General features: G+C 36.1%; 1 protein-coding gene across 3 annotated transcripts in view; it reads right to left on the bottom strand.

Moving 5' to 3' along the window:
• The window catches only part of RAB28 (RAB28, member RAS oncogene family), a 96858-nt gene that overhangs the window by 61648 nt on the left and 8105 nt on the right, over positions 1-27105 (bottom strand). For all 3 annotated transcript variants that reach the window (XM_050948065.1, XM_050948067.1, XM_050948068.1), the window contains exons 2-4: positions 24527-24623; positions 18828-18916; positions 8616-8745 (exon numbers count right to left, since the gene is read on the bottom strand). In XM_050948065.1, coding sequence (XP_050804022.1) covers positions 8616-8745; positions 18828-18916; positions 24527-24623 — 316 coding nt within the window. The remainder of the gene's footprint in view (positions 1-8615; positions 8746-18827; positions 18917-24526; positions 24624-27105) is intronic.

Below are 27105 nucleotides of genomic sequence, written 5' to 3'. Positions count from 1 at the left end.
CCACACTGCTTTTTGTTTTGAAATACTTGCTGAGAACCAGAACTTATCTCACCATTCCCTGGTGTGCAGATTCATATTTAATACAATATAACTTTACTAAAGTCAATTACAATACTAAACAACTTCTTTACTTCTGCTGTTAACATTCCTGCTTTAGAAAAGCAGTATTATCACAGTCATCACAGATTTGACAACAAATGTGAAATTCAGTATTTAATTTTGCTGTCAGAAAATAAATGTGAAATTTTAATTAGTTGCTTACTGATTAAATAAAAAGAAAAGCTTGAGAAGTGCTGATGTGGTTGAGCAACTGATTTAATTGATGATGGGCTGCAAATGAAGGAGGCAGATTTGGGTGGACCCTGGTTACAATCTATATTTGGGCAGCTTAAGTCAATCTAATTAGGTCAGGGTACACACTACAGCCTTGCTTCCACCAATGTAAGCACCCTACTACGTTGAAAAATAATAACTCCACCTCCATGAGAGGTGTGGGCTTTATGTTGGTATAGCTAGGGCGACGCAGAGTCTGTACAGACATTGTGGATTACTTACATCAGCTGTTGGCAGTCATTCTTATTTATTGCTGGGCTCCATGCTGGAGCTGTGAAATTGACAAGACAGCTGCTCACATCTTGGGCTGTCACTGTGGGATGGGGTGGGGGCTCCAACTAGAGCCCAGTTGCCCACTGGGCTCCCTGCTCAGAACCAGGCTGTTGCGCTGGCTCCCCACTGGAGCAAAGCTACCTCTGGGGTACAGATTCCCCAATCCCAGCCACGCTGCTTCCCAAGCTCCCCGCACTCAGCTCCTCACTCCCTGCTGGGAACCTGCCTGCACCCAAGCTCCAGGCATGGAACTCCACGCTGGGAGCCTGGGCAGCTGCTGCGTTCCAAGCAGGGGGGCAGTTGATCTTTAGGCAGGGAGCTCCTCACATGGCCTCTCAAGTCACTGGAAGCACTCCTGGTGAGGACCCTCACCACCGCTAGAAGGAGGGTAGTGTGGACATGAACCACTGCAGTAATTGCTGAGGTGTCTGTAAGACAACCTAACATAGGTCGACTTAAGTTTGTAGACATGCCTTCAGACTGAGCCTAATGAGACCACTGAAACATGATGTGAGAAAATAAAGGAAGAAGAGAGGATGAAGGAAAAAAAACCTACCATAACAGAAGACTAGGAAAAAAGAGACCATATATCCTGAAGAGAACAGTACTGTTTTCTCATAGAAGGACTGTTCCCGTAAATTCTTGTGTGTTTTTCTGTCTCCTGCTCCTAACAATCTAATCTGCAGGGCAAGTTCCTTCTTTCCTGATGCCCAGAGAAGAGAGAAATACTCCAGAAGCAAGAAGATGAAAAACTTAAGGGATCTCAACTCATCCCAACACACCTAAGAAAGCCAGTACTAAATTAACAATTAGTATAGTTCTCTCAAAGTGAGGTTGGTATAAGCAGAAGGAGAGGGACAAGAAAGGCAGGGAGTGTCTCCAAAATTTGGGGGCTTCTTCCATTTCTCATACTCCTGAATGGTTTAATCCTCTGGAAGTTAAGCAAAGTCAGGTTACCCTGCTTGCCTAGAGGATCTGCTTCTGAAGACAAGCCTGAAAGACTTCAAAGAAACTAACTATACAGGGAACATATATCAAGGGGCTAAAGCAAATTTTTAATGAAATCTTTTCTACCTAATTTTGATCTCTGCAATATAAAGCAGAGATATTCCAGATAGTTATAAGAGAAAAGTTCATGTGACTGTCAACTAATAATATTGTACTGTACTGAAAAGAGAAAGTTAGATACTTCTGCAACCTGCTCTATGGGAAAAAACCATGAGACTATGAAAGTTATTGTATTGTGATTATGCTAAACAGGAAAAGTAGCTCTTTTAAATTTGATGAAAACATTAATTAATATGGTATTTAGTGCTTTGAATAACACAATTCTGCATCCCCACCTGGAGGCAAAACAAACTTCTACTGGGGAATGGGGTTCACACCAACATGTCAGTGGTTGGGTTCTGAATGTCTACCTAAAGTCTTTGACTAGCAGGCTATTCGTAAAACAAACAAAGTTATCTACACAGTTTTTGGCAGTTTTCTGTGTTAAAGTAACTACTACTTAATATTATGATTTCAAAGATGTTAATACTGATGATGTGTAATGATGGAAGCCACATATGATAAAACTGCTTCCAAAGCAATGCAGCAAATACTACTGAGTCAGATATTCCTTACACAAAGGTGTTTATGTGCACGACAGACAAATGTGCATACGTAAGTAAGTGTCACAGGAAAAAAAGCCTAACACACATGCTGCTGAATGGAGTACATGTCATTTGTGAAGCCAATCTGCAAAACATGCCAGAGGTGTTAGGATGAAAAACTTCAGCAATGTAAACAACCTTGTTGCAATTGTTATATAAAAAAAATACCACAAACACCACATACACATACACATTCGTAACTACTCCTAAACAGAAAGACAGATACAAGCAGTTCTTTACAGCGCCAGGTAAATCCTCAGTATGGATTCCGTTATCAGTATTCAGTGGATGGAACGCTGGATTTCTTCCCAATTTCTACCCTGCAGAGCAGCTGAACAATTAAGTTTCCTTTTGCAAATGAAAGAGAGAGACGCATATTGTAACTTTGTCAACATACCCAAAACATCAAATGTGCCATTAGAGAAACGCAACAATGCAGGTGCATGCAGTTCCTAAGTGCCTAAGAAATATGAGGCAGGCCAAATTAAGGCTTTCTGTCCAAATGATCAAATGCTAGATTGAACATCATTAGAAGTCACAAAGAAAACTTCTAATTAATAGGACTGCAATTAAACATGCAGAATAACCACTGTGGAAATAATGTCTAATGGCGGCCTTCAGTGGTATAAGTACAGTGGTACGGTAACGCTGTACCAGTAAGATGTTTATAGCTAGTAGAGCATACCAGAAAGACACAGAAGGATCCTGCCCCCCAGCCCTTCCACGCAACTGTGTCAGGTGAGTCCTCCTGCATGGGGTCTGTACAGCAGCTTTGCTGGAGGAGCTGTATGTTCTGCTCCTTTTGCTGCTGTGGTTCCTGGGATAGCCATGCGGTTCAGGGCTCTTCAGGAACCAAAGTAGCAAAAGGAGCAGAACGTGGGGCCACTGAGTGGCCCCACACCAGTAGCTTCTTCTGCACAGCTGTATCACCCCCAGCCCAGCCCCCAGTCTTTCCACGAGCTGCATCTCCTGAGTCCTCCCTTGCCTGGGGTATGTACAGCAGAAGTCTTCGGTGCAGTGGGAAGAGGACAGAACCCTCCTCTCAGGTAACATAGGATGGATATGGATTATGGGGAAGGGACAGGAAGAGCAAGGGGGCCCTGGACGGGAAGGAGTCACATGCCCCCCCTCCCCTCCTTTGTGTCCCTCCCAGCCTAATGGCAAGAAATGATTTCTACCTGCACCACTGGCAGTCTTTGTAATTTCACTACTGCAAGGGAGAAATGGAGAAACAAACATGACTGGAATAATCTCCAAAAGCTAACTGAAAAGCAGATGAGAAGAAAACACAGCTTTATAAGACAGGTAGTTGGAAGATGGCAACCAAATACATTTGTCCTCAAGTAGTAGTTTTATGGATATTGACAAAAGAAGCCATTAAAGGTCAGAAGAAAGAAACAGAAAATACATGCCTAATTTTAAGAACAAGAGTAATTCCACTGACTACTTGTTTAAGTGCTTTGCTAGATCAAGATTCTAAGTATCATGCTGTTAACATACCTGGATATTACACAAAAACGCAGGTTTTGCTGGCAAAATTCAAACATCCACACTTGAAAATTTGGTCTTTAGAGAAGTAAAAAAAACATTTTAAATAAGCTGAAATTAAAATTACATTTGCTAATGTTGCAACAGTGCATTCAAAACTGCATCAATTTATAGAATGCCTGATATGTACAGGCAGGATATCAAATCTCATCTAGCCCTCCAGTATGTCCTTTGTTATTTTGTGGTGACTGATATTTAGGAATCCAATAAATCCATTTGCTATGGAAAAAACTAAAGATTTTCTGTAAAAATGCAAATTCTTCGTTTTTACATTTTGTGAAAAAATAAAAACATATACAGTAGAACCCCATTTATCTGAGTTTCCATTATCCGTCTCTTCGTATTAACCATGCTGGGGCTGACAGCCCAAATCCGGGCTTGGGCTGTCAGCTGAAGCCCAAGCTCCACCACACACTGCTGACAGTAAGAGTCCCGCCGCATGAGGCTGAAGCTCTACGGATTATCCGAATTTTTGATTAACCAGTGTGGCCCCGGTTCCATTTAGATTGGATAAACGGGGTTCCAGTGTATCAGTACAACACTGTGTTCAACTGATATCTCTGGCTAGGGAAACTAAAGTTCAGCCTTACATTTTAATCATGGAAAAAAATATTTTTATGGGTTTTTTTTAAATCAAAGAATTTGGGTGATTTTAATCATGGAAAACTAGGATTCCTGGTGATGTTATATATCCATGGAAACTCTGATCATTCGTGGACTTGGCAATCATCACTATTTATTTTTTGATGTCTTATCTCAATGAAGGACCCCACAAGCCTGATACACAGTGGTCATAATTATGAATTTGGATGATATCTCCACTTACACAACTACAATTGGCTGCTACAGAGAACAGAGTGAAAAGTATCTGAGACAAGTAATAAAAGTCTTTGGAAGTAAGCGTAACAAAGTACTAATAGACCTTGTTATAAGGAACTGGGGATGAAAGCCAATTGATACAAAAGTTTCATCTGCCTTTTCTGTCGATTCTAAAAGATATAGTTGTAACCATGTCTGTTCTGGGACATTAGAGAGACAAGATGAGTGCGGGAATATCTTTTATTGGACCAAATTCTGTTGGAGAGAGAAACAAGCATTCGAGCCACCCAGAGTTCTTCAGGTCTTGGAAAGGTACTCTGAGCGTCACAGCTAAATGCAAGATAGAATAGATTTGTTTAGTATAAGTACTTAGCACGTGTTTTAAGGGTGTTTTTGTCTTTTGTCATTTTCCTGTGAGAGTTCATATGAGAGCACAGTGCACTAAATGCCCCAATAGCAATTATGTGGGTGAAACCAAACAATCATCACACTCTCAAATGAACTCACACAGGAAAATGATAAGAGACAAAAACACCATATATAGGGTGACCATACATCCCATTTTGGCAGAGACAGTCCCTTTTTTTAAGCCCTGGCCTGGCCATCCCGACTTTTTGGATAAAAATGGGCATTTGTTCCATTTACACTTGCCAACTGATCAAGTCAAAAGAAGTGGAGTGCGGAGGAACATGGGGGGGTTGCAGCAATGGCACCCCCACACAGAGGGGGCAGGGTTTGGGCGAGCAGTGATGCCAGCCCCAGCCTTGCATGGGAAGTGTGGGGCAGGGCAGCCCCAGCCTCGTGCAAGGACGAACGGGGGTGGGTGAGCAGCTTGGGCCAGCCCTGTGTGGGGAGTAAAGGCTCAGGCTAGCCCCATGTGGTGTCCCATTTCCCTTTGGGAAATATGGTCACCCCCAACCCTATATCACGTATGGTTAGGTGGTTAGAGGTGAACAGAGCGATCACTCTATATCTGACCATCAGTCCTCATCCTCAAAGGAAATGTGTACAACACTTTCAAAAGACAAGCATGGGAACTTAAATTCATAATGGAATAAATCTGCTAGATACCAAAAATCACGGACTGAACAGACACACTGGATTTATGGTTTATTACAACAATCTGTAATCCACTAACCCCTGTTTTTGTCCTAAAACTGCAGAGATGTTAATGGACGACTCTACCTTGAATGGTCCTTAGAATATGTGCTACCTACTTATGCTAAACAATCTGTTCCATCCCGTATTTAGCTGTGAGGTTCTGAGTACCTTTCCCAGACCTGAAGAAGAGCTCTGTGAGACTCAAAAGCTTGTCTCTCTCAGTAACAGAAGTTGGTCCAACAGAAGATACTACCTCACCCACTTTGTCATTCCAAAAGATGACTTTTACCAACATGTTCACTTCTAAATCATTTAGTAGTACAGAGAAAGGAGAATTTCTTAGCATATTTGTTAGTAAAGAGTTATTTTTTCCCAACTGTGTTCTTCTATGCCTGGCATCTGCTTATGATACAGTACACAACTACATTAATGTTCTACACTACTCGATGATAACTTCCACCATTTAAAAACAGCATTTATTTGGAAAAGTTATTTTCAAATACTGTAATGCATGTGTGTATATAGTTCAACGTGAAGGAGGGAAATGTAGACTTAAGATATCACCTTTTCCCCCTTCTTAAAATATTATCTAAATGAGAATTATTTCCCACTTCAGTTAAACACTTTCACAAGTAGACTAACTGACATCAAGAAATGTTCCTGTTCCTTCACAGGTGGTATTAATATGTGGAATAATATGACAAATGGAGTTTAAAGCAAAGTAACATTAAGATACTTAAAAGGGACACCATCACCTTTAAATATATGCCAAGACTTTAACCATACATTTTTGAAAGTTAGGCTCTTAAATCAATATTTAGTTACCTAAATTCTGGCCTGATTTTCAAAAGTATTGACTTGAATGGGAACTGCTTGGTGCTCAGCATTTTTTGCAGTTTTCTTCTGATGAGAGTAATTAGTCATTGCAGCAATTTACCAAGGAATATGGTGGATTCTCCACCACTCGCAGTCTTTAAATCTATGACTCTGTATGTTTCAAATAGGTCACAGCTCCCAACAGGGTATCCTATCATCATCTTCTGACTGCAGAAGCTGAGCCATTCTGAATGGAATGCATTTATTTAGATGCAGCTGTCAGTGGTGTTAGCTTTTACCCCTGTGATGCATAGGCATCAAAACCATACTTCTTCTGTGAACACTGATCTTCTTATCTGCCTGCTTGTGTCACAACAGGAGCATGAATACAGTAAAGTACTCAGGTAATACTGAGATAGAATTCTTTGATTTCCTCTTCCTGTTGTAAAGTTTGGAAAGGTAATGAATTTCTAAATGCTTGATTCTTGTCATGCTTTAATACCAATACGGCACTTGGATATAAAATAATTACTCATCTATGTAGCATTCCTTGCTGCCTTCTTCTGGAGAGGTGACATACATCTAGAGATTTCCATAACAGCACTATACATTCTTTAGTATCACAAGAAAGTTATATTTTGCTTTATTTTCATATCCAGCTGGCCACAGAACAGATACATGTTAGAGGCTCTCCAAAACAGATAAGAGGTACCCCACGCCTTCAACTGATATATTTATGAACTACAGGCCCTATTCTTGGTCTACGTCAGTCTGCTATTCAAAAATTCATACAGACCCATAAAACCAAATTCTACTTTCAGTTGTGCTCAGTGAGTTCCACTAGTTTAATGAGGTTTCATGTACATAACTAAGAAAAAAAATTGACTCAAGTTATATAACAGAGATACAGTTCTCTCCTCTAAATGCAACTGAAAATCAATGTCTGATTTTCTGTCTATGATGGTGTCATTCTAGCAAAACAACATTACTCATGTGTATCCTCTTGTAAATACTTTACAAGCTTTGCACAACTCCAGGTAGGAAGTCCAATTTCTAGGTAGAATATAAATCAGTGAAAAATATTTTTCATTTGGATTTCAACAGAATCTGTATTATTGGCTCTGGTGTGCTATGGTACAACAGAGTCTATGTTATACTTTCAGAAGTGCTATTTATATATTGTAACTAAGTGTTGCTCTGTGTTCTTCCCAGAAAAACAAAAGTAGTCTTTCATAATGAACATCAGAAATAGTTACAGCACTGTGGCTGCAACTCTAGAGTTAAGGGCTAGGAATGAATGTATCTCAACTTTACTTTCAGTCGCTTGCAACAGTTTCAAAAATTATCTTTCTGGATGAAATGTATCAGGTTTGGTCCTGACATGAACATGAATTATCTGAGAAAGACACAAAAATCTGTTTTACCCTTGGCGTTATTTAAACAAATATATGTTCATTTCTAAAGATTATTAGAACTTTTCCATTGCCCGGTGCTTTTTTTTTTTCCCTCCAAACTTGGCATATCCTGCTCCTACTGAAGTTAATGGTAAAAAGATTACGAGAAGTGGGATCAAGCCCTGTGATTTGCTAATCAGGGAGTCTCTGAAGGACTGGTTAAAACCAGTGGAAAATTAGAATCCAGCTGATGTTTTTATGAATAGGAAACAATTTTTTAAGAAGGGTTTTGATGATTAGAAGAAAGAAAAGTATCGAACTATATTCTGATGATCAAAAAGGGGGTTACGGCAATAGAAAAATACCAACAGAACTATGGAGAATAATCCACCTCTAAATTATTGATGGTATGCAAGAAAATAAAAATGCTTCCAAAAACCTCTCATTTTATGCTTAAAACTTAATTCCACGCTTTTAAATTATGGAAGCAGATTATTTTATTAACTGACTTCCACCTAGCAAAGAAAAATAGTCACTGTTACAATACAGAATTTAGGAAGGCCTAACACATGAAACCCATGTTCCATTGTAACTGAAGATGTGTCTTATGGTATTTCTCGATATTAAACAAACAGCCAAAGTGCTTCAATTAACGGGTATTTATGCATTAATAACTTACTTTTATTGCCTACTAAGGCCACAAGTGGCTGAATTTCTGATTCTTCATTTGCTTTCTTTACCATATTATACCAGTCTTCTAAATTTTCAAAGCTCTGGTAATTGGTGATGTCGTATACCAAAAGGACACCCTGAGAAGAAAAGATATATTTGAAACATTACACATTGACAAAAGTTATTCATTGCAATAAGTTACTTTTAAATTCATATTAAGTTTATTTTTTAAGATTCTCCAAAAGCTGAGATGCCACTAATTATAAACGTTTTTATTATTACTTATTATTGTAATCCAAACTGAACAGTTAGAATTCAAGCAACTCCACTAAATAAATACTTTATGAAGATGACAGATACAAAGCTGTACACAGACTTTATTACTCAGATATTAAAGGTACCACATAGAAACATAATGGAAATTAGCAAAGAAAAACAGCAAACAATATATTGCTTATAGTAGAATGTCATTGTCCAACATTTACATTTCTTTTAAAAACCTCAAAAACTTTTCAAAATGAAAGTTAATATTGTAAAAACTAAGTTGTAAAAGGGCTGCTACTTATCTAGCTTTCACCACAGGTTTCCAGATTTGATTTATTTTTTTTTTAAATTGTGAATCATATATTTCTTATTGTCTGCTGCTTCTATTCTCTCAGCTGGGGCCAAAAGCCAGCTCCATTCCCTTACTGTTGTAGAAGACAAGTATTGGCAGGCTTTTAACAAAACTCTAAGGGCTTGATCAAAAGCTCAGCATAGGTCAATGGAGAGACTCGCATTGACTTCAATGGACTTTAGGTCATGTCCTAAGTGAGAAATATTCAAAAGACAGATATTAATCAGGTGTCCCATAAAGTCCATTATTTTGTAGCGAAAGTCCTTCGACATCCTGACTTCTCCACAGTCTTTAGCCTACCCTGTCTCTTCTTTTTTCCTCTATGGATTCCATGGTCAGCTCTCACCTTCATTCTCTTCTCAATTATTGACTCCTTTGTCCTTCTCTCCCACTGTTCCATCCAATTCAATATCCCCTAGCCCAGACTCACATCCAAAATCTGTTTCTGCTGCTCCTGTTCCCAGCCTTCTATATACCTCTAAAGAAAATCACAAAGACCATGTAGTGTTCATCCACTGCAAATCCATCCTTTTCTCCTTATGTATCACCAACTTCCTTGCAAAATGGTTTTACCATTCCGTCAAAAGGCCTGCTTATAACCTACAACCTACCTCTCTGCACAGTAGCGTCAGCTTCTTCAAAGAGATTGACAAGAACTAGCATGACCTCCCTTTCACGCTCTTCCCCACACAACACCCTTTCCTCTTTTATCTCACTCATTAAATCTAATGCCTTGCACCAACCATTCCCTTCCAACTCTTCCATCACGAGCTCCTTGACTCCATTCCTCCCACTTACTGATCTCCTTACTCCTACTCTACTCATCCTTCTGAAAATATGCAGGGGGAAAGTAGCAGGTATACAGTAAAGTTACTTTCCTAACTTTGAACATCAGTTATACAGTAGGACTTGGGGGGGCGGAAAGCAAGGGAGTACTAAGAGACTGGGACAAGCCTTGCCCTCAAAAAAGCATACCCATGAACAGATCAATCAAGGTAACAGTTTACTGAAGGTGTTCACATGGAAACTCAAAATAAAGATCATTGTGAACTGGAGATGAGCCATCAACTACCAAGAAGAATGTAAAAGATGCAGACTGCCTACTAACCAAGTGGCTATTCTACACAAATGGATTTTTGAGCAATTTGTGGCTGTTAAAAAAACAAAGTGGCAGAAAATAAAGGAGAAAGATAAGGTCTTGAAATCAAAAGATAGACCCCCCCTTGGCAAAGACCTACCTTTATTCCATCTTGACTTGGCCAATAAGGCAGCATCTTAGTAAAGGCAGAAAGCTTAACACTATTATCATACCCGACAGTTGGGATGCCAACAAAGTTATTGGTTATTTTTAAAACAACAAAAACTGCACTGTATCCCAATTTTTGTTTTACTAGTGTAAGCTTTGTTGTGAGCAAAATACAGTGTTGTGCCATGTCTAATGGGAATGGAAAAAGGGGAGCACAAGTGTAGAGATAGTTTAAGTAAGGAAAACAGAAAATGAGAAGGAGTATGTGGCATGCTCCTTCCACCTCCAGTACTGCTTCCTTCCCCATTTAGCAGAAAAGCATGACCGTCCCTATCTCAGATAGCTCCAGAGTTCAGAAGACACTTGGGCAACAGCGGCATGTAAAATAAAATTAATGCAGAGTAACATATTTTTAAAATGTTTATACCTATCATGATGGGCTGGCTGTTTCCGGTATCTCTTCAGACCATCATTGTGCTGTTTCAGGGCTTAAAGCCAAGCATTAGCCCCTGCTCCCACTTAGGAGAAAAGGAATCCCACCACAGAGGTTTCATGGAAGATACTCTTGAAGTGAGTTTTAGCAACTGTAACTCCCCAGTGACCTTACTATCACCTTCCAGGCCATCTCCAACACTGCCTTAAAAATGATGTACTTTCCTCAATCATTCCCTGTTTTTGAATCCTTTCAATGATTGTCCCACACAACAAGTTTAAATTCTTGGTACTTACTCCTAAGGTCCTGCACAATTTTGCTATGGCCTGCCTACCTGCCCGTGCACGCACGCGCGTGCACACACACACACACCTCTAACAATACCGACCTCTCCCTGCTGTTTCTCTTTCTCCCACTCTAATCTTTAGACTTTTTTCCAGGTTACCCCGTATGCATGAACTAGGAGATCACACCCTCTTCTTAATTAAACAACAGAAGCAGATGCTGCTGTCTGAACTAATGGAAATTATATAGGATTGACAGTGTTTACTACTCTCTCCTTTCATCACTTGGGGCTTACTTTGACTGCAACTCAGGATATCCACAAATTGATATTTGAAGACAGCATTGGGCCTGCTTCCACAATGGGTTACCCAGGTTTTATATCAATGAAACTATTATTTGAGAGTTGGGCTGGGAGGGATGCAATAGAAGACAAGGACAGACTGCATTTATGGCCTTTACACTAAACACTAATCTGTAATCTTATTTTTGGCCCCAACCAAAAGATGATGTAAAATACTCTATCAATGATTTATTCTGAACTTTACAATTACGAAAGTTCTGGTCACAACTTCATATTTAAGATTTAGTTCTGTTTTCTACTAAAGCAGAGATTTAACCTTCATTTTCTTTGAAAGAATACAGTGTATCCTCCCCAAATTTACAATACTTTAAGTACAGAGAGAACAGATATAAAATTCAATAATTGTTATTTCCCCAACATGCACATGAAATACACTTAGAAAGGAGCAAAGATTCCTGTGGAACCTTATAGACTAACAGACGTTTAGGAACATGAGCTTTCGTGGGTGAATACCCACTTCGTCAGCTCATGCTCCAAAACGTCTGTTAGTCTATAAGGTGCCACAGGAGTCTTTGCTGCTTTTACAGATCCAGACTAACACGGTTACCCCTCTGATACTTAGAAAGGAGGCATTTTTAATGGATACAAATTTAGAAAGAAAAACAATTAAAAATTAGCCTGGTAACACAGAAGTAGCACATTGCCCCATCATGAAAAAGAAAAATGTTTGAGAACTGACAGAGGATACCACGATGTGAACAGTATGTTAATTCTCTACTCTCCAGCACATATTCCCTGCTTGCATAACAACATTCTGGCAATTGAGACATTATGCCTACCTTACTGTACATGTGAGTGCTTTTTGTTTCTGAATAGTAGAATATTTGCAAAAATAGTCCACTGGAAGCTGAGTGTACTGCAGAAATGTTTTGCTGGTCTCTAGAGAAGGTATGGTCCGCACTATTCTTATTCTATTAACAAGCTAATTTATGAAGTAGCATATGCCAACTCTGAAGGATACTTTACACTAGAGATATGGATAGGGTCTTCAGTTTTACAGCTCAGAGATGGGAGTTGGTCTAAAACATATTTACAGCATAAATGGTAGAACTGCAATTCTAAATGTTTTATAACAGTATTAAATAGAATGATACATAATTTGACACTAGAAAAACCAAAAGTTAAGAAGTTTTAATATTTACAACAACAAGGAGTCTGGTGGCACCTTCAAGATTAACAGATTTATTTGGGCATAAGCTTTCATGGGTAAAAAAAGTACTTCTTCAGATGCATGGAGTGAAAATTACTGATACAGACATTATATAATGACACATGAAGAGAAGTACATTTGAAGAAGTGTTTTTTTAACCCACGAAAGCTTATGCCCAAATAAATCTGTCAGTCTTTAAGGTGCCACCGGACTCCTAGTTGTTTTTGTGGCTACAGACTAACACAGCTACTCCCTAATATTAAAAAGATTAAAGAAAATGCTAATCCAATACTTTCATAGTTTAAATATTTTTATTCTCAATGCTTTTAAATTATAGCCCTATCCAAATGATAGGTATGATTATGAAAGAGCCGATTAAATTTTAATTTGAAATTATTAAATTTAATTTAATGCTCATAAAATGCCTTAGATTAAAAGTAATAGACACTGAAATCTTCTAGCCACAGAACATACATAGTTCAATAAGCGGCAGCTTCCCCCTACAAACATGCAGAGAACACTCATGCTTACAGGTAAGAACGTAGTTCATGTCTATGCCTATTAATCATCAGCTTCTCTGGAGAGACTGACAAAAAGGTTGCCAAGATTGGCAATTCTGTGATGTGGCCATATTCTCACTAGGGACTAGATGCAAACTACACAGCTCACAAAAGGACAAAAAGCAGCCAATCAATCTAAGCTAATATCCTTTATCTACTTGCACCTTCTTTTGTAAATTTCTTAATAAGTTTTCCCATTGTTAACATAGGTACATACAAGTTCCTTATAGTGATAATTATCACAATAATACATTAAACAAAAATCTAAGTTAGCTTTTAAAGGGTGCCTCAACCCGGCTGTTTAAATAATATTTACATAGCACCTTTCGTTCAGAAAGATCCCAAAGCTCTTTACTGTCTGCTAGAATCATTTCAGCCACCACAAAATTCAGCCACCTCTGAGGTGGAATGCAGCAACCACATCATTCTGGGCTAGCAACACTAAAACAACAGTTTTAGGAGGGGAAGTAAATTACAAACTTTTTCAGCTAAAAGTACATGGGAAATTAGGTAGTTACATTGAAAATAGACTGAGACACCAAGGTTAATACCACTCTGATTGCAAAACGTGACATAGGAAACCTGGAGCTCTGTTCTATGCCTCAGCCACAAGATGGCATCTCTAAAAGTACCATAACCCTAACTTCCATCCTGGAAAGTTGATTCTATTCTGACTCAGAAAGAAGGGAGCCACTAATGCCATCTTCTGCAGCGCCTAGAATTTCTTTGGATGCTCCTCATCCAAGTATTAAGCACACCCAACTGTCTGATTATGTCATCTGACCAGATCACAGATTAAGATGACATAGGTACAGGATATATTGTTTACAATGGCTTGTATAGAATCTGTATCTATCATAGGCCCCAATCCATGAAAATGATGCATATGGGTAGACCTCTGCACCCATGTGGCGTCCATTTGACTTACACAGGCAAAATAGTCCATTCAAGTACAAGAAGTTGAAGAATCAGAGCTTGACATGGTTAAGTTCCTTGGGGAAGGGGACAAAGCAACAAGAAAACTACCAATACTTAATAATTAGTTCTATGCAAATGACACATTACATCATCTGCCTTAAGAACTGAAATTATTGCCTTTTGCACACTTAATAGAACCTCAATATAATATTCTGGATAGATATTTATGCAGTATATGATTGCTTAGGTCATACATCCATTTCACAGTTAACAAGGCATTAAGGGCCAGATTTTCAAAGGTATTTAGGCACGTAAAGATGAATATAGGCACCTAGTGAGATTTACAAGGCACCTATCTGCATCTTTACGTAAATCTTTGTAAATTTGATGCCTAATGATCTGGAATTTATGAACTCACACATAAAAGTGATTGGATGTGAAGGGGCTGACTTGAGGAAAGATTAAAAGAACTAAACGGCAACATTTTGAAAACCACATTGGTGATTTAGGGACTTAAGTCACTTATTCAAAAATAATTTTGGCACTTAGGAGACAGAATCCCATTGACTTTTCAATGGGAATTAGGTGTCTACCCTGCTTACATACTTTTGTAAATCCTATTAGATACCTATCTGCATTCTTAGGCGTTTAAATACTTTTGCTAATCTGCCTCTAGTAAATGGAAACTGGAGCAGTAGCATATTTAAAGACACTAAGTAAGTAGGTAATCAGGGATTTGGAGCAATCAAATTTTTGAATTGCTCCGCTCCAGCTCTGGGCAAAAAACTATTGCTCTGCGCTCCAGCTCCAAGCTCCACTCCAAAGCCCTGTAGGTAATAATTCCTTATTAATTTTTTGCTTCACAAATATCATCATATATTTTGTCTTAATTAAATATCTAGCTTTGGCTTATTATAATGATCAAATACATTATTCAATAATTAAATCATTTTATCTATGAAATAAAAGATCCAGGGCTGAAACCTTACCTTAATATTCAATATGCATTATATTTTCACATTACTTAATTCCAAGATATACACATGGGTCCAACAAACAAAGCAACTGATCAGGATGCAGTATTTCTATTTGCACTTTTTAAAGTTAGACTTTAGCATATCTCGTAGCAGGTTACCAAAGTACAAAAATCTCTTTAGGCAAAAACAGATCAAGTCAGAGTGCAGATGGATTTGCCCATTTCATCCCTCTGAACAACCTGATTGTATCTTTAAAGAGCAGTTAGTTTTGGGTCTGAATTAAGGTGACTTCTTATAGTTGTTGGTGACAAGGTGAGTAACACCAGCAATTTCAACTGCCTGCTGTGTTAGAATGCAGGTGTATGCAGCTATATGCTCTGCCTATCTACTCCCTTTCTTTGTACTTCACTATATTGCCTGCTCCCAAGAATTTTGCTATGTACTTAGACTAGGATTCTTCCCTTCAAATTCCACATGGTGCCCTATTTAGATCTTCCCCTTTTTTGTTTCCATTACATCTTAAGATTCCCTACACTGAAGCAACTTTTAGTCTGGAAGAGAACAGACTACAGATTCTTCCAGAATTATCCATTCTGTTTCATTCGTTCGTCATGGAGGCTGCTGGGAAGCGAATGCTAAGAAAGTGTTCAGACCAGCCCTGGAAGGACAGACATCTTGGCATAACACTTACTAGAATTAAGGAGAGGGAAACTGACACTAATTTATTAGAAAGTTGCAACTAGTGTTGTTTGTTTATCAAATAAAAGTAGCTTTTGCCATTCTTAGTTATTTTAATGGAAATGTTACTAGATCACTCAATGCTGCTAAATTACAGATTACTATGATTTAAAAGAACACAATCAACTTTATAAAAATCACACTTTGGTCTGAATTTTTTGGACCTACTATTGCTACAAGAAACTCCTAAAATCATCAGTGAAAACAATAGAAGAAAAAGTATTAGTGTTCATTGGGAGCACTGAATAGTCAGTTTCACCTGTTCCTTGGTAGGTTTTTCAAAGGAGAGAGAAAAATCTTTTTTTTTTTTTTTTAAATAAGTAAGTGTGGTTGTAAAACCACAGACATTACCAGGGTGACTCTGATGTCAGGTGTAATACTTAAACTACTTAGCTTTTTTTAGAAATTGACTAAATTTTAAGACAACGAGGTCAGTTTTTTTACTCTATGAATTTGCAAATCCTAGAGTCACTTTAATTAGCAGCCCCTGCTCTATATTTATTAGTGTGATGCCACGCCTCTGCTCTTGTCCAAGTCCTAGAGCCATATTCTTCCCTTTAATATGAGAAGTAGAGAGCAGAAAATAGAAGTAAAAAGAAAAAATACATGAAAACAATACATTTTATTGTATACATTGTCTATTGTTCCTATTGCAACTGCCAAAAATAAAAGAATGTAGTACTTAGTTTGATGTTACTAAGTCAAAAATAAAAATATGTGCTAGGGCTATTAATTGCCGTTAACTCACGCGATTAACTCAAAAAAATTAATCATAGTTTTCATCACTGTTAAACAATAGAATACCAATTTAAATTTATTCAATTGGATGTTTTTCTACATTTTTAAATATATTGATTTCAATTACAATGCTTGACAGTGTTCATTTTATATTATTTTTATTACAAATATTTGCACTGTAAAAATGGCAAACAGAAGAAATAGTATTTTTCAATTCACCTCATACAAGTACTGTAGTGCATCAATCTCTTTATTGTGTAAGTACAATTTACAAACGTAGATTTTTGTTACATAACTGCACCCAAAAACAAAACAATGCAAAACTTTAGAACCTACAAGTCCACTCAGACCTACTTCTTGTTCAGCCAATTGATAAGACAAATAATTTGTTTACATTTACGGGAGATAATGCTGGCTGCTTCTTATTCACAATGTCACCTGAAAGCGAGAACAGCCATTTGCATGGCACTTTTGTAGCCAGCATTGCAAGGTATTTACGTCCCAGTTATGCTAAACAGTCGTATGCCTCTTCATGCTTCAGCCACCATTCTAGGAACATGCTTCCATGCTGATGATGCCCATTAAAAAAAATAACGCATTAAATTTGTGACTGAACTCCTTGGGGGAGAATTGTATGTCTCCTACTCTGTTTTACCAGCATTCTGCCATATATTTCATGTTATAGCAGTCTCAGACGATGACCCAGCACATGCTGTTCATTTTAAGAACGCTTTCACTACAGATTTGACAATACACAAAGAAGGTATCAATGTGAGATTTCTAAAGATAGCTACATCACACAACCCAAGATTTAAGAATCTGAAGTGTCTTCCAAAATCTGAGAGAGACGAGGTGTAAAGAATGCTTTCAGAAGTTTTAAAAAGAGCAACACTCCAATGCATAAACTGCAGAACCTGAACCACCAAAAGAGAAAATCAACCTATCTGCTGGTGGCATCTGACTCAGATGATGAAAGTGAACATGCATTGGTCTGCGCTGCTTTGGATGGTTATTGAGCAGAACACATTATCAGCATGGACACATGTCCTCTGAAACGGTGGTTGAAGCATGAAGGGACATATGAATCTTTAGTGCATCTGGCACATAAATATCTTGCAACGCTGGCTGCAACAATGCCATGCAAATGTCTGTTTTCACTTTCAGGTGATATTGTAAACAACAAGCAGGCAGCATTATCTCCTGCAAACGTAAACAAACTTCTTTGTCTGAGCAATTGGCTGAACAAGAAGTAGGACTGAGTGGACTTGTAGGCTCTAAAATTTTACTTTTTGAATGCAGTTATTTTTTGTACATAATTCTACATTTGTATGTTCAACTTTCATGATAAAGAGATTGCACTGCAGTACTTGTATTAGGTAAATTGAAAAATACTATTTTTTTTGTTTTTTACAATGCAAACATTTGTAATCAAAAATAAATATAAAGTGAGCACTGTACACTTTATATTCTGTTTAACTGAAAACAATATATTTGAAAATGTAAAAAATATCCAAAACTATTTAAATAAATGGTATCCTATTATTGTTTAAACAGTGTGATTAATCATGATTTTTTTTAACTCGCTTGACAGCCCAATTATGTGCACATCATTCCAAAACTGCATCTCATACATCTACATGTTGTTGCAATATTTTGTTTAGTCCTAGCATTCAATTAAAGTTGCTTCATAAGCTTTTGGCACAAAATTAATTTTCACTGTATGCAAGTTCTGCAAAAAATATTTAGCTACCTGGTTGCCTCCTTTTGTTTGCCCTCGTATAACCACACTTGCTTGTATGAGCTTAATGGCGTAGGATTGCTCTTAATTTCCTCCTTCTACTTTTTCCCCTCAGGGGGCATCTGCTCTCGAAGCAGCCAGTATATCTGCTATACCATGTGGATATCCAACAGCCTTTACTGTTTACTGTGATTGCTTTTCTCAACTCAAGCCACAATGCACGGAAACATACATCTGTTTTTTGAGAGTTGTTAGGGATCTGCAAACTAGCACCTTTGCTGTTTTTTTTTTTAAGCCCAACTCAAACCTCACTATATCCAAAAATAAAACTTGCACATAAATCAATGCTAAAATAAATTTTAAATTAAGCAGATGTTTAATTTTGGGACTAAAAGTGTTTTCTGAAAGAGTATGATTATGAAAGCAAAGTTGATCATTTTTTATTTGTTTTTACTGTACCTGGGCTCCATAGATGTATTTATCCAACATCTTGCCTCCTATTGTTTGCCCCCCGATATCCCACACTTGAAGAGTAACATTCAAGTTTCCTGAAAAAGAAAAATATGCAGAAGCTGATTTCTTTGAAGACACTGATTTGATGAAGTTAGATGCAACTACATTCAAAATGTAACATTAAAGCAGTTGATATAATTCCAGCATATCTGTAAATACCTTTTGCAAACACTTTCTTGTACACCTAATAAATATTTGGTCCAAATACGTAGATGAACAAATCAACTGGGAAAAAAAGTTAATCCCTTTTAAATTACACTCATTAAGATCTAGTAAGAATACAGCTAGACATGCACTGCATCTCATTGTAAGTGTTCTTTGGAGGAAAAGAATTAGAATGGTATAAGGTACAATTTTCCTAAGTCAAAGTTTAATAATGTATTTTAGTGAAGTAATCTGAAAAGAAGCTTAACAAAACAAATCTTTATACCATAATAGTTGCATTGTCCTTTATTTCTAGTAATATCAACCTAACCACATATTTTAACTCCCATGCGCCTGTTCAACTGTCTTAAACATTTAAAACTGGGATACATGCACAGAGTAACACTGCATTTTGGGAGAGATGTTACCAATACTACTGTACAGTTAGGTGAGTATAATGGAAACGTTAACACAATCCTATTTTCAGGGTACAAAATCCTTCCTCCTCTGCCCTCCCCACTTCAAAGAGGCACTCAGCCATAAACCTGACTTGGCTTACAAATTCTCAGCCTCAGTTATTTTTTTAAATCAATCAACAGACCATCCTTTTTGGTACACAACTCCAAGTAACTTTACGTTCAGTTTTGAAGACCATTACTCTATACTGTAGATAATATTGTTTGTTTGTTCCACAACCCCTAAAAAAAACCCAACAAACAGAAATACCAAAATATGCTGAGACATTAAAAAAAAAATCTACAGTCCATGCAGACCTGCCAATTCAATCATTCATATAGTTGTTAAAGTCCATTGCATCTAAAGAACTCAATTGTCCACTGAGTCATTTTTAGATGTAATGAAACAGATGTATTCTATGAGCAAACAATCCAAATTAGCACACAAAATATATACACACATAGATCTATGCCAAACTGTAACACACACACACACACGCATAACTTGACTGTCATCTTTTATGATCAGATAACTTCTACAGTACAAAACTGATTGTCAGGAAGCATCAAACTCTAGTACAGTAAAGTTCAATACAAATTTTCACCGATCTAACTACAATGCATGCATTAATAATACTTTGTATGTATACAAAACTATAACTTCCAATTAATTTTTATTTCTAGACAAAAATGCAATAAAGTGACAAATTTCACATGTCATAAAATTTAAATCTGACATTTCTTAACTCATACTAATAGTGTGGTAGGTAATGGGGGAGGAAAGAGCAAAATATTATTGGTTAGAGAATTTTACCCTTAAACTGGATATTTATTATTATATTACAAACTTTATGTTCTTGAGCAAAATGCTATCTATTCACCCATAAAGAAACAGAGTATTTACATGTAGAACTTTCATTCGCATTAAATGAGTTACACAAGTGAAAACCCCACTTCTCGATGAAAATTTATTCTACCGCTTTGTGACAGTACATAGTAAATTACAAACATATACATGGAGATACTGTGCTTGGGCTACAAAGTGTAACAATTACATTTTTATAACACATTTTGTTTTCTTTTGGTTAAGTATTCTGACTTTTTAACCAAATCTTTTTAAATTGGTATGTATGTCTCAGATGTACATGAATATTTCATGTACTTACTAAAAGATTCAATCTATGCAGACTACTAAAAACAAGCCTTACTTATTAATCTGTTTTTAAATTTATGAAATCCCCTTCTTAAAAACAAAGAATATTTATGGAAACAGTGCATTTCTGTTCAATACTCAAAAATAACTTTTCACCTGTAATAAGAAACATATCTGTTTTCACAAGGCATTGACCAATTCTTAAGTGTTGCTTTTAAAACCTAGAGCATAAATCTATAGTGACTACAGATAACACAAGAATAAGTCTTTCATAAACATATATGTGGCATGAACAAACTAGCGAATCAGTACTAGGAAGCAACTATTCTTCTTCAGAGGCTAACCAAATTAAACATACCCAAAAGCCCACCAAACAATGCATTCTGCAGTGTCCCATATCTAACTTCACTGTATTTGTTCTATTGCTAATTTACCATTTCATTCATGCTAGGTATATGGAAAAATATATTAGAAATAGTATAACTTTTTAAAACAAAGAAATTTTAGAATCGTGTGTGTGTTAAAATGTTTCCAAATTGATTACTATCCAACGTTGGAGACAAACAGAAGTTATTGGGCTCATTATAGGGGTAACTGGGTGACCTTCTCTGGCCTGTGTTACACAGGAGGTCAGACTAGATGATCTAGGTCTCTTATAGTCTTAAAAAAATATGAAGTTTTCCCCTTCTATGAAGATTATAGAAAATAAAATCTTGTTTGTCTAAATAAAGCTTGATTGTTTCATTCATGTTAAGGGGACTCCTATCTTAAATTAAACTAGAGCAGTTACTGAAATTCATACTGATTATCTAAGTGATAAATTAGTATTAACCCTATACTGCTTCATATGTTTTTTGCAAGATTATTCCATGTTGTGTAGTATCTATTTTGTGATCAACTCTTTAGGATAGCTATGACAGTAGAAAAAAATCTGAACAATATGACTATTTAAAATTCAAATATTAGATATGGTAACATTAAATTTTACTTTTGGCATAAAATGTATTCTATCTACTGACCAATTTAAAGGAAGTGTATATTAACTCTGAATGTCAATAGCAAAAAAAAAGTTTAACTACACATGAAGAAAAATGTCAACAGTTCACTTTTTACAGCTATAGTATCCTTTCTCTATGCACCAAAATTAATGAACCAGTAAACAATTATAGTTGAAGAATTCCAGAGAAATTGCATACAGTCCATTGATGACAAACAAGAAAATTTGAATAGAGTTTTTCTGTTTGTTTATTCATTTGGTTTACACACACATAGTAGAAAATGGCATGCAATGGGATGCAAAAAATGAGTAAATGAGAACTTAGTATATAGGTTGCTTTTGGTCTGAACTGAAGCCACTAAGAGGATTCAACAGTGACGTTTATAAAAGTACGCTTGGTGCATTGGTTAACCTTACTTAAAGTGCTGCACAGTCAAGATAAAACTAAAAACACAAGTCTGCCCACTTCTTGTACTGAAGACTTAAAAAATCATTTTCACAGTAGAACCCTGTTTAGTGAACTGTACCCAACCTCCCTGAAAGTATTTTGACTATGGCTCTTAAGAAGCTCTATCAGCAGAACCTCTGGCTAGCAGATACACTATTTTAAGCCATAAAATCTGAAGAGTGATTGCATCGACTTTACAGCATATTGGATCATTAAATATACTGAAATGGATCAATATTTGGAAAATAATTACCTGGAAAAAATTTCATGGAGAGAATTTGAGTAGCTGAACACTAAAAATCATATTGTTCACAATTAAACTAGTCAAAAATACTTGCAATGTGTATTAAATTGTTATTTTATTGGACTAATCAACTGGTAAAATGATATTCCACTTCCTACTGTAAAACTATACCAGTTACTAAAAAAACTGAAAAGTATAAGACTATACTGGATATACAAACATTCCAAAACAACATTTCATTTTTATCTACTAATATTAAGTTACTATTTGTACTATAAATAAATCCTAATATATTTTATGAGGATAGAAAAATATATATTTCTGTTTGGTTTTTAAACTATCATTTCAATTTTGAAAAATCTGCTTACATTTAAAATCAAAACATAAGTTAGCGCTATTCCAAAGTCAGTTATCTACCACCTGTCCTACTAAAAAATGCAAACTAGTGCATGTTTTTCTACTGATATTTGCATACTTTTGTCTAGTTATATGAATTCACATTTAGAGAAATATTAGTAACTTTGAATAAGCAAAACTAATATTTGTAATCAACAAATTAAAAGAATATATTTACTGAGGGAGTGCATTCCATAGTTACTTTTTGAACTTTAAAACTCTTCCCCCCAAAAATCTGACTTTTCCATACAAATTTATCCCTCTAGAGACAAAGGGACACAGTGAGGAATCCAGGAGGAAATGCATCTTTCTTGATATAAGAAGTATTTATATTTTACAAACACAGAAATAAGAAAATATACATAGGCAGTCACTATTCTATATGTTTGGGTGTGATTTACACCTACACTCTTATAATGAAATATAATTATGGAACATAACAATTATGAATGGGGACAAAAGTATGACACTTCTCGAAGTTTTTCACCCAAAAAGAATATTTAGAAACCTAATAATGTGCTAATAGCTTCTGTATGTTTAACAGCTGGAAAAAAACTTGCAAAAGTACAAGTTCTGAGCATACATGCTGCAGGATTTGTGTACACATTCCATTGACAAGTGCTGCTGTAAGTATTCTGCATACTTGTATTTCTAGAGGAGCAGGCAGGACAATAAAAAAATACTCTATCCATTTTATACAAAAATAAGCACACGGAGTTGGAACATGTGTCAAGTCATACACAAAAGAGTACAGTGGAATAACTCAAAATAATCTTAAAGAACATAATCCTTTTATGTATTCCTGCATTCTATACAACTTGGGGGAAAAATAACATAATAATTAGAAATAATTGGCAATATAGTTTCAACAAAATAACATTCAGAACACTGCATGTTTTCATGAAAGATTGCAGATTTCATTTCTAGTTTGCTACTAGTAGGTTACCAAAATAAATATAGAACTTGCATCAACTTTATCATACCTGATTGCAACTTAATACTTAAAAGCGCTTTTTCCAGCTTTCATTTATTAAGCTCACCATGGTAAATTGCTTTTAATGGAATACTTTCATGCTTACAAATTGAACAGCCACAATGAATGAATGGTTCTTTTTATACCCCCAATTGTTCAGAAACAAACTTTAAGCACTAACCATTCTTTTTTATTATTTTTTGCATTTTCCATGCAGTGTGTGCAACTGGCATCTAAATAGTTTCTTTGCCGTCGTGAACTGAAACATCTTGAATGCTCAAACTGTATTTTTATGAGTGCCGAGGGACCTTAAATTTTAGTGGTCTATTAAATGCCAGCAATTTCATGCTGCCTTGTATAAAACAGCATTCACATATTAGAGCACAGCGATTCCATAGGTACATTATACTTCTCCCCGACAACCCAAATACAAGTTCAGTGTATTTTAGCTAAAAAATTAGATTTATTTCAAAATGCAAAGATATTTTCAGTTAATACATAATTATATTTTGTTTATGTTATGTATTGTACTACTATCCACTTGAAGAGGTTAATCTTAAGTAATATTTTTTTTAAATGTGGCTAATAATGGTTCTAGGAAAATAATGTTTTATCTTTAAAGAAATAAACAACCAATACACAATCCTTTTTCACTTGGTGTCTACATAATAAAAAATTCTGAGAGAAACTACCCTCATAGCCAAATTAATTGTTCTATTTAAAAACATCTGCATGAAAAGCACTAGCTTACGTTATGTATTTCATTCTCAAGACCTTGTCTCTGTAAGTTTTACTATTGCCACCACTTTCAATCTAAGACTCTTTATTCTCTTACCTGGTAATGTTATTCTTTTCAAAAAGAAGTCCAGTCCTACAGTCTGTTTGTACTGTTTCCCAAAAGCTTCTTGGGCAAAACGTGTGGCTAAAGATGTCTAAAAACAGAACCATATCAAATTATTTGGTATTTTAAAGGCTGCAAACCCAATTTAAACCAGTCCTAAATCTTATAAAACAAAGGTAAGCAATTTTTTAATCAATGCCAGCTAACAATATTCTCTGATGGCAGACAAGCTTTCTGGCCAGCTTAAAATATAATAGAAGTAGATGATAACGGCAAGTTATGTCGGCAAAAAACAAAGAGTAAAACATTCAGCATGCTTCCTCTATATTTTAAAAAATATTCTGATATTAAAAATGCAGAATTGTATTACATTTTTAATTCAGTGCCAATAGTGCACTCTGCTCCATACAAACATAAGGTGATATGGTCCTTACCCCATAGGGTTTACAATTATTAAAAAGAAAGTCCTGATTTCTACAACATGGGAACATGTATACATCACTAATCACAAACCTTCAACACTGGACGACTACTCTCACACAGATCCACACTGCAACTCTGTATGGTTGCAGAGATCCACTTCCAGCACAAGAACTGCAGGATAAGGGCCTACCTGGGGACTAACCTAGTGCCTGATCCTGCATTTATATGCCTATTGAGGCTACACACATGAAGTTTTGCATGTATTGTGTCAAATAGTATGTTGGAAATTGTTTTCCTAGTGTTAAATTTCACAAAGTTATGTCATCATGAATGTACACTGATACATTGGGCTGCCTTTTGAAATAACAGAGATCTCTCACTTTTTACTAGGAACCTCAAAAAGGGCATGCTTCTAATGACTTTAATATGCAGAAAGTAACGAAGTATGTATTTTCTGTTTCTTCATGACCAGTTGTAATTCCTTTATCAAAGACAATAAAAATATATGATATAATGTAAAAAGGATACAAAAGAACAGAAAACACCAGTTATATGAATTCCTAGAACTGTTGAAAAAAATAACATGATGCCTTAAAAATTAGTGTGATGTTGCTAAAAGAATGTATCCTATATCAAATAATTGCCAAGCATTTATCAGTCTCTTGTTAACATGACATCTACAAACTGCAGAAATTAGCCATATTTCTGCCTCTATCGGTAAGGAAAAAAAAATATCAGGTAACAGCTCCACAAAGCCCCTACACTGCCAGAGACTGACATCCAAAGTGAGCAAATAGGAATCTAGCCAATCTTTAATAAAACACTGAATGACATCAAGCATTATTAAAAATGAGTAGTAGAGGATATCCAGTTAACATACAATACATTACAATAATACAAATAGTCCTGTTACTGTAAACAGACATGTTACACTACTAATGTGAGGGGGGGGCACTGTAATGCTTGCTCTTTTTCTACAACAGCTTGTACCCCTTTTCATGAGAAGTTATTTATACACTACCACCACCAAAGGACTCCACAATTAAAAATCAAGCATGAATAGGGAAATACTGATCCAGAAAGTTATTTGTGAAGGAAATAATACAAGACTTAACAGTTGCTTGATTGTACCATTCATATTCCCATCACTATCAGGGATTAATAGGTGTCTTGAACTCAGAAGATATTATTAAACCAGATCCAAAACCCAATTAAATTAATGAGAATCGTTTAATTTACTCTAGTGGACTCAGGCCCATAGAAAATTAAGAAAATAAATGAAAACAAGCAAACTATAATTAAATAAGCATATTCATGCCATCTGTACCACATTTGGCAGTGAAAAGGTTGAGGATCACAGAGGATGAGAATCCATCTGCCACCACAAAGCTATCTGACAATTATTTTTAAGTACATGTTCAAAATAAAATTGAGTAAAAATGTTGATTGGCATACCGCTAACTCATTCACATTATTTTTGTAATCTAACATTGAGCATTTGATCATTTTAAAAAAAATCTACCACCACCTCAGATGTAGGCAAGTATAAACAAAGTGCAGAAGTGCACCATATAGGTAGGCCTCTTTTCCTGTAAACTAAATGTTGAATTACAAAATAGGAACTTTTCCCTTGTAATTTCCCCTTTCATTAGTGATTAATAACTAGCACCTGGGATGCAGAACAAACTATAAACCCTATAATATGGTCAGTTTTGGAAAATATAAAATCCTAATTTAGATCCATGATAAATAAGCAAACGCTCCCGTTTTAAGGATACAGTAAATACTAACTTCATCACTCTGTGACACTTGATATTCCCAAAAGGTTTCTAAGGGTGTTAATAAAAATAAACAACACATTCAATTAACAGCCAACCAATAAGAGCAACAAGTAATCAACAGCATGGCAAAGTTCTCTTAAATAGCTTTCCTCCACTCTCCTGAATGCAAAGGAATTTATTGCAGAAAATCATTGACTAACTCTTTTAATTTTTTTTAAATGAACGTTAGCGCTCACGAAAGGTGTAAGATTGCCAGCCCTGAAGACTGGAGTTCTCTATTCATTCACAGAACAAGTATTTATCCACAAGAACACTGACAGCAGCAGTTCAAGTCCTCTACACATGGAAAAGTTGTCTCCATGCCCATTC

The sequence above is a fragment of the Gopherus flavomarginatus genome, chromosome 3 (assembly GCF_025201925.1).
Source record: "Gopherus flavomarginatus isolate rGopFla2 chromosome 3, rGopFla2.mat.asm, whole genome shotgun sequence".
Taxonomy (NCBI): Eukaryota; Metazoa; Chordata; order Testudines; family Testudinidae; genus Gopherus; species Gopherus flavomarginatus.
This window is presented reverse-complemented; position numbering and strand designations above follow the sequence as displayed.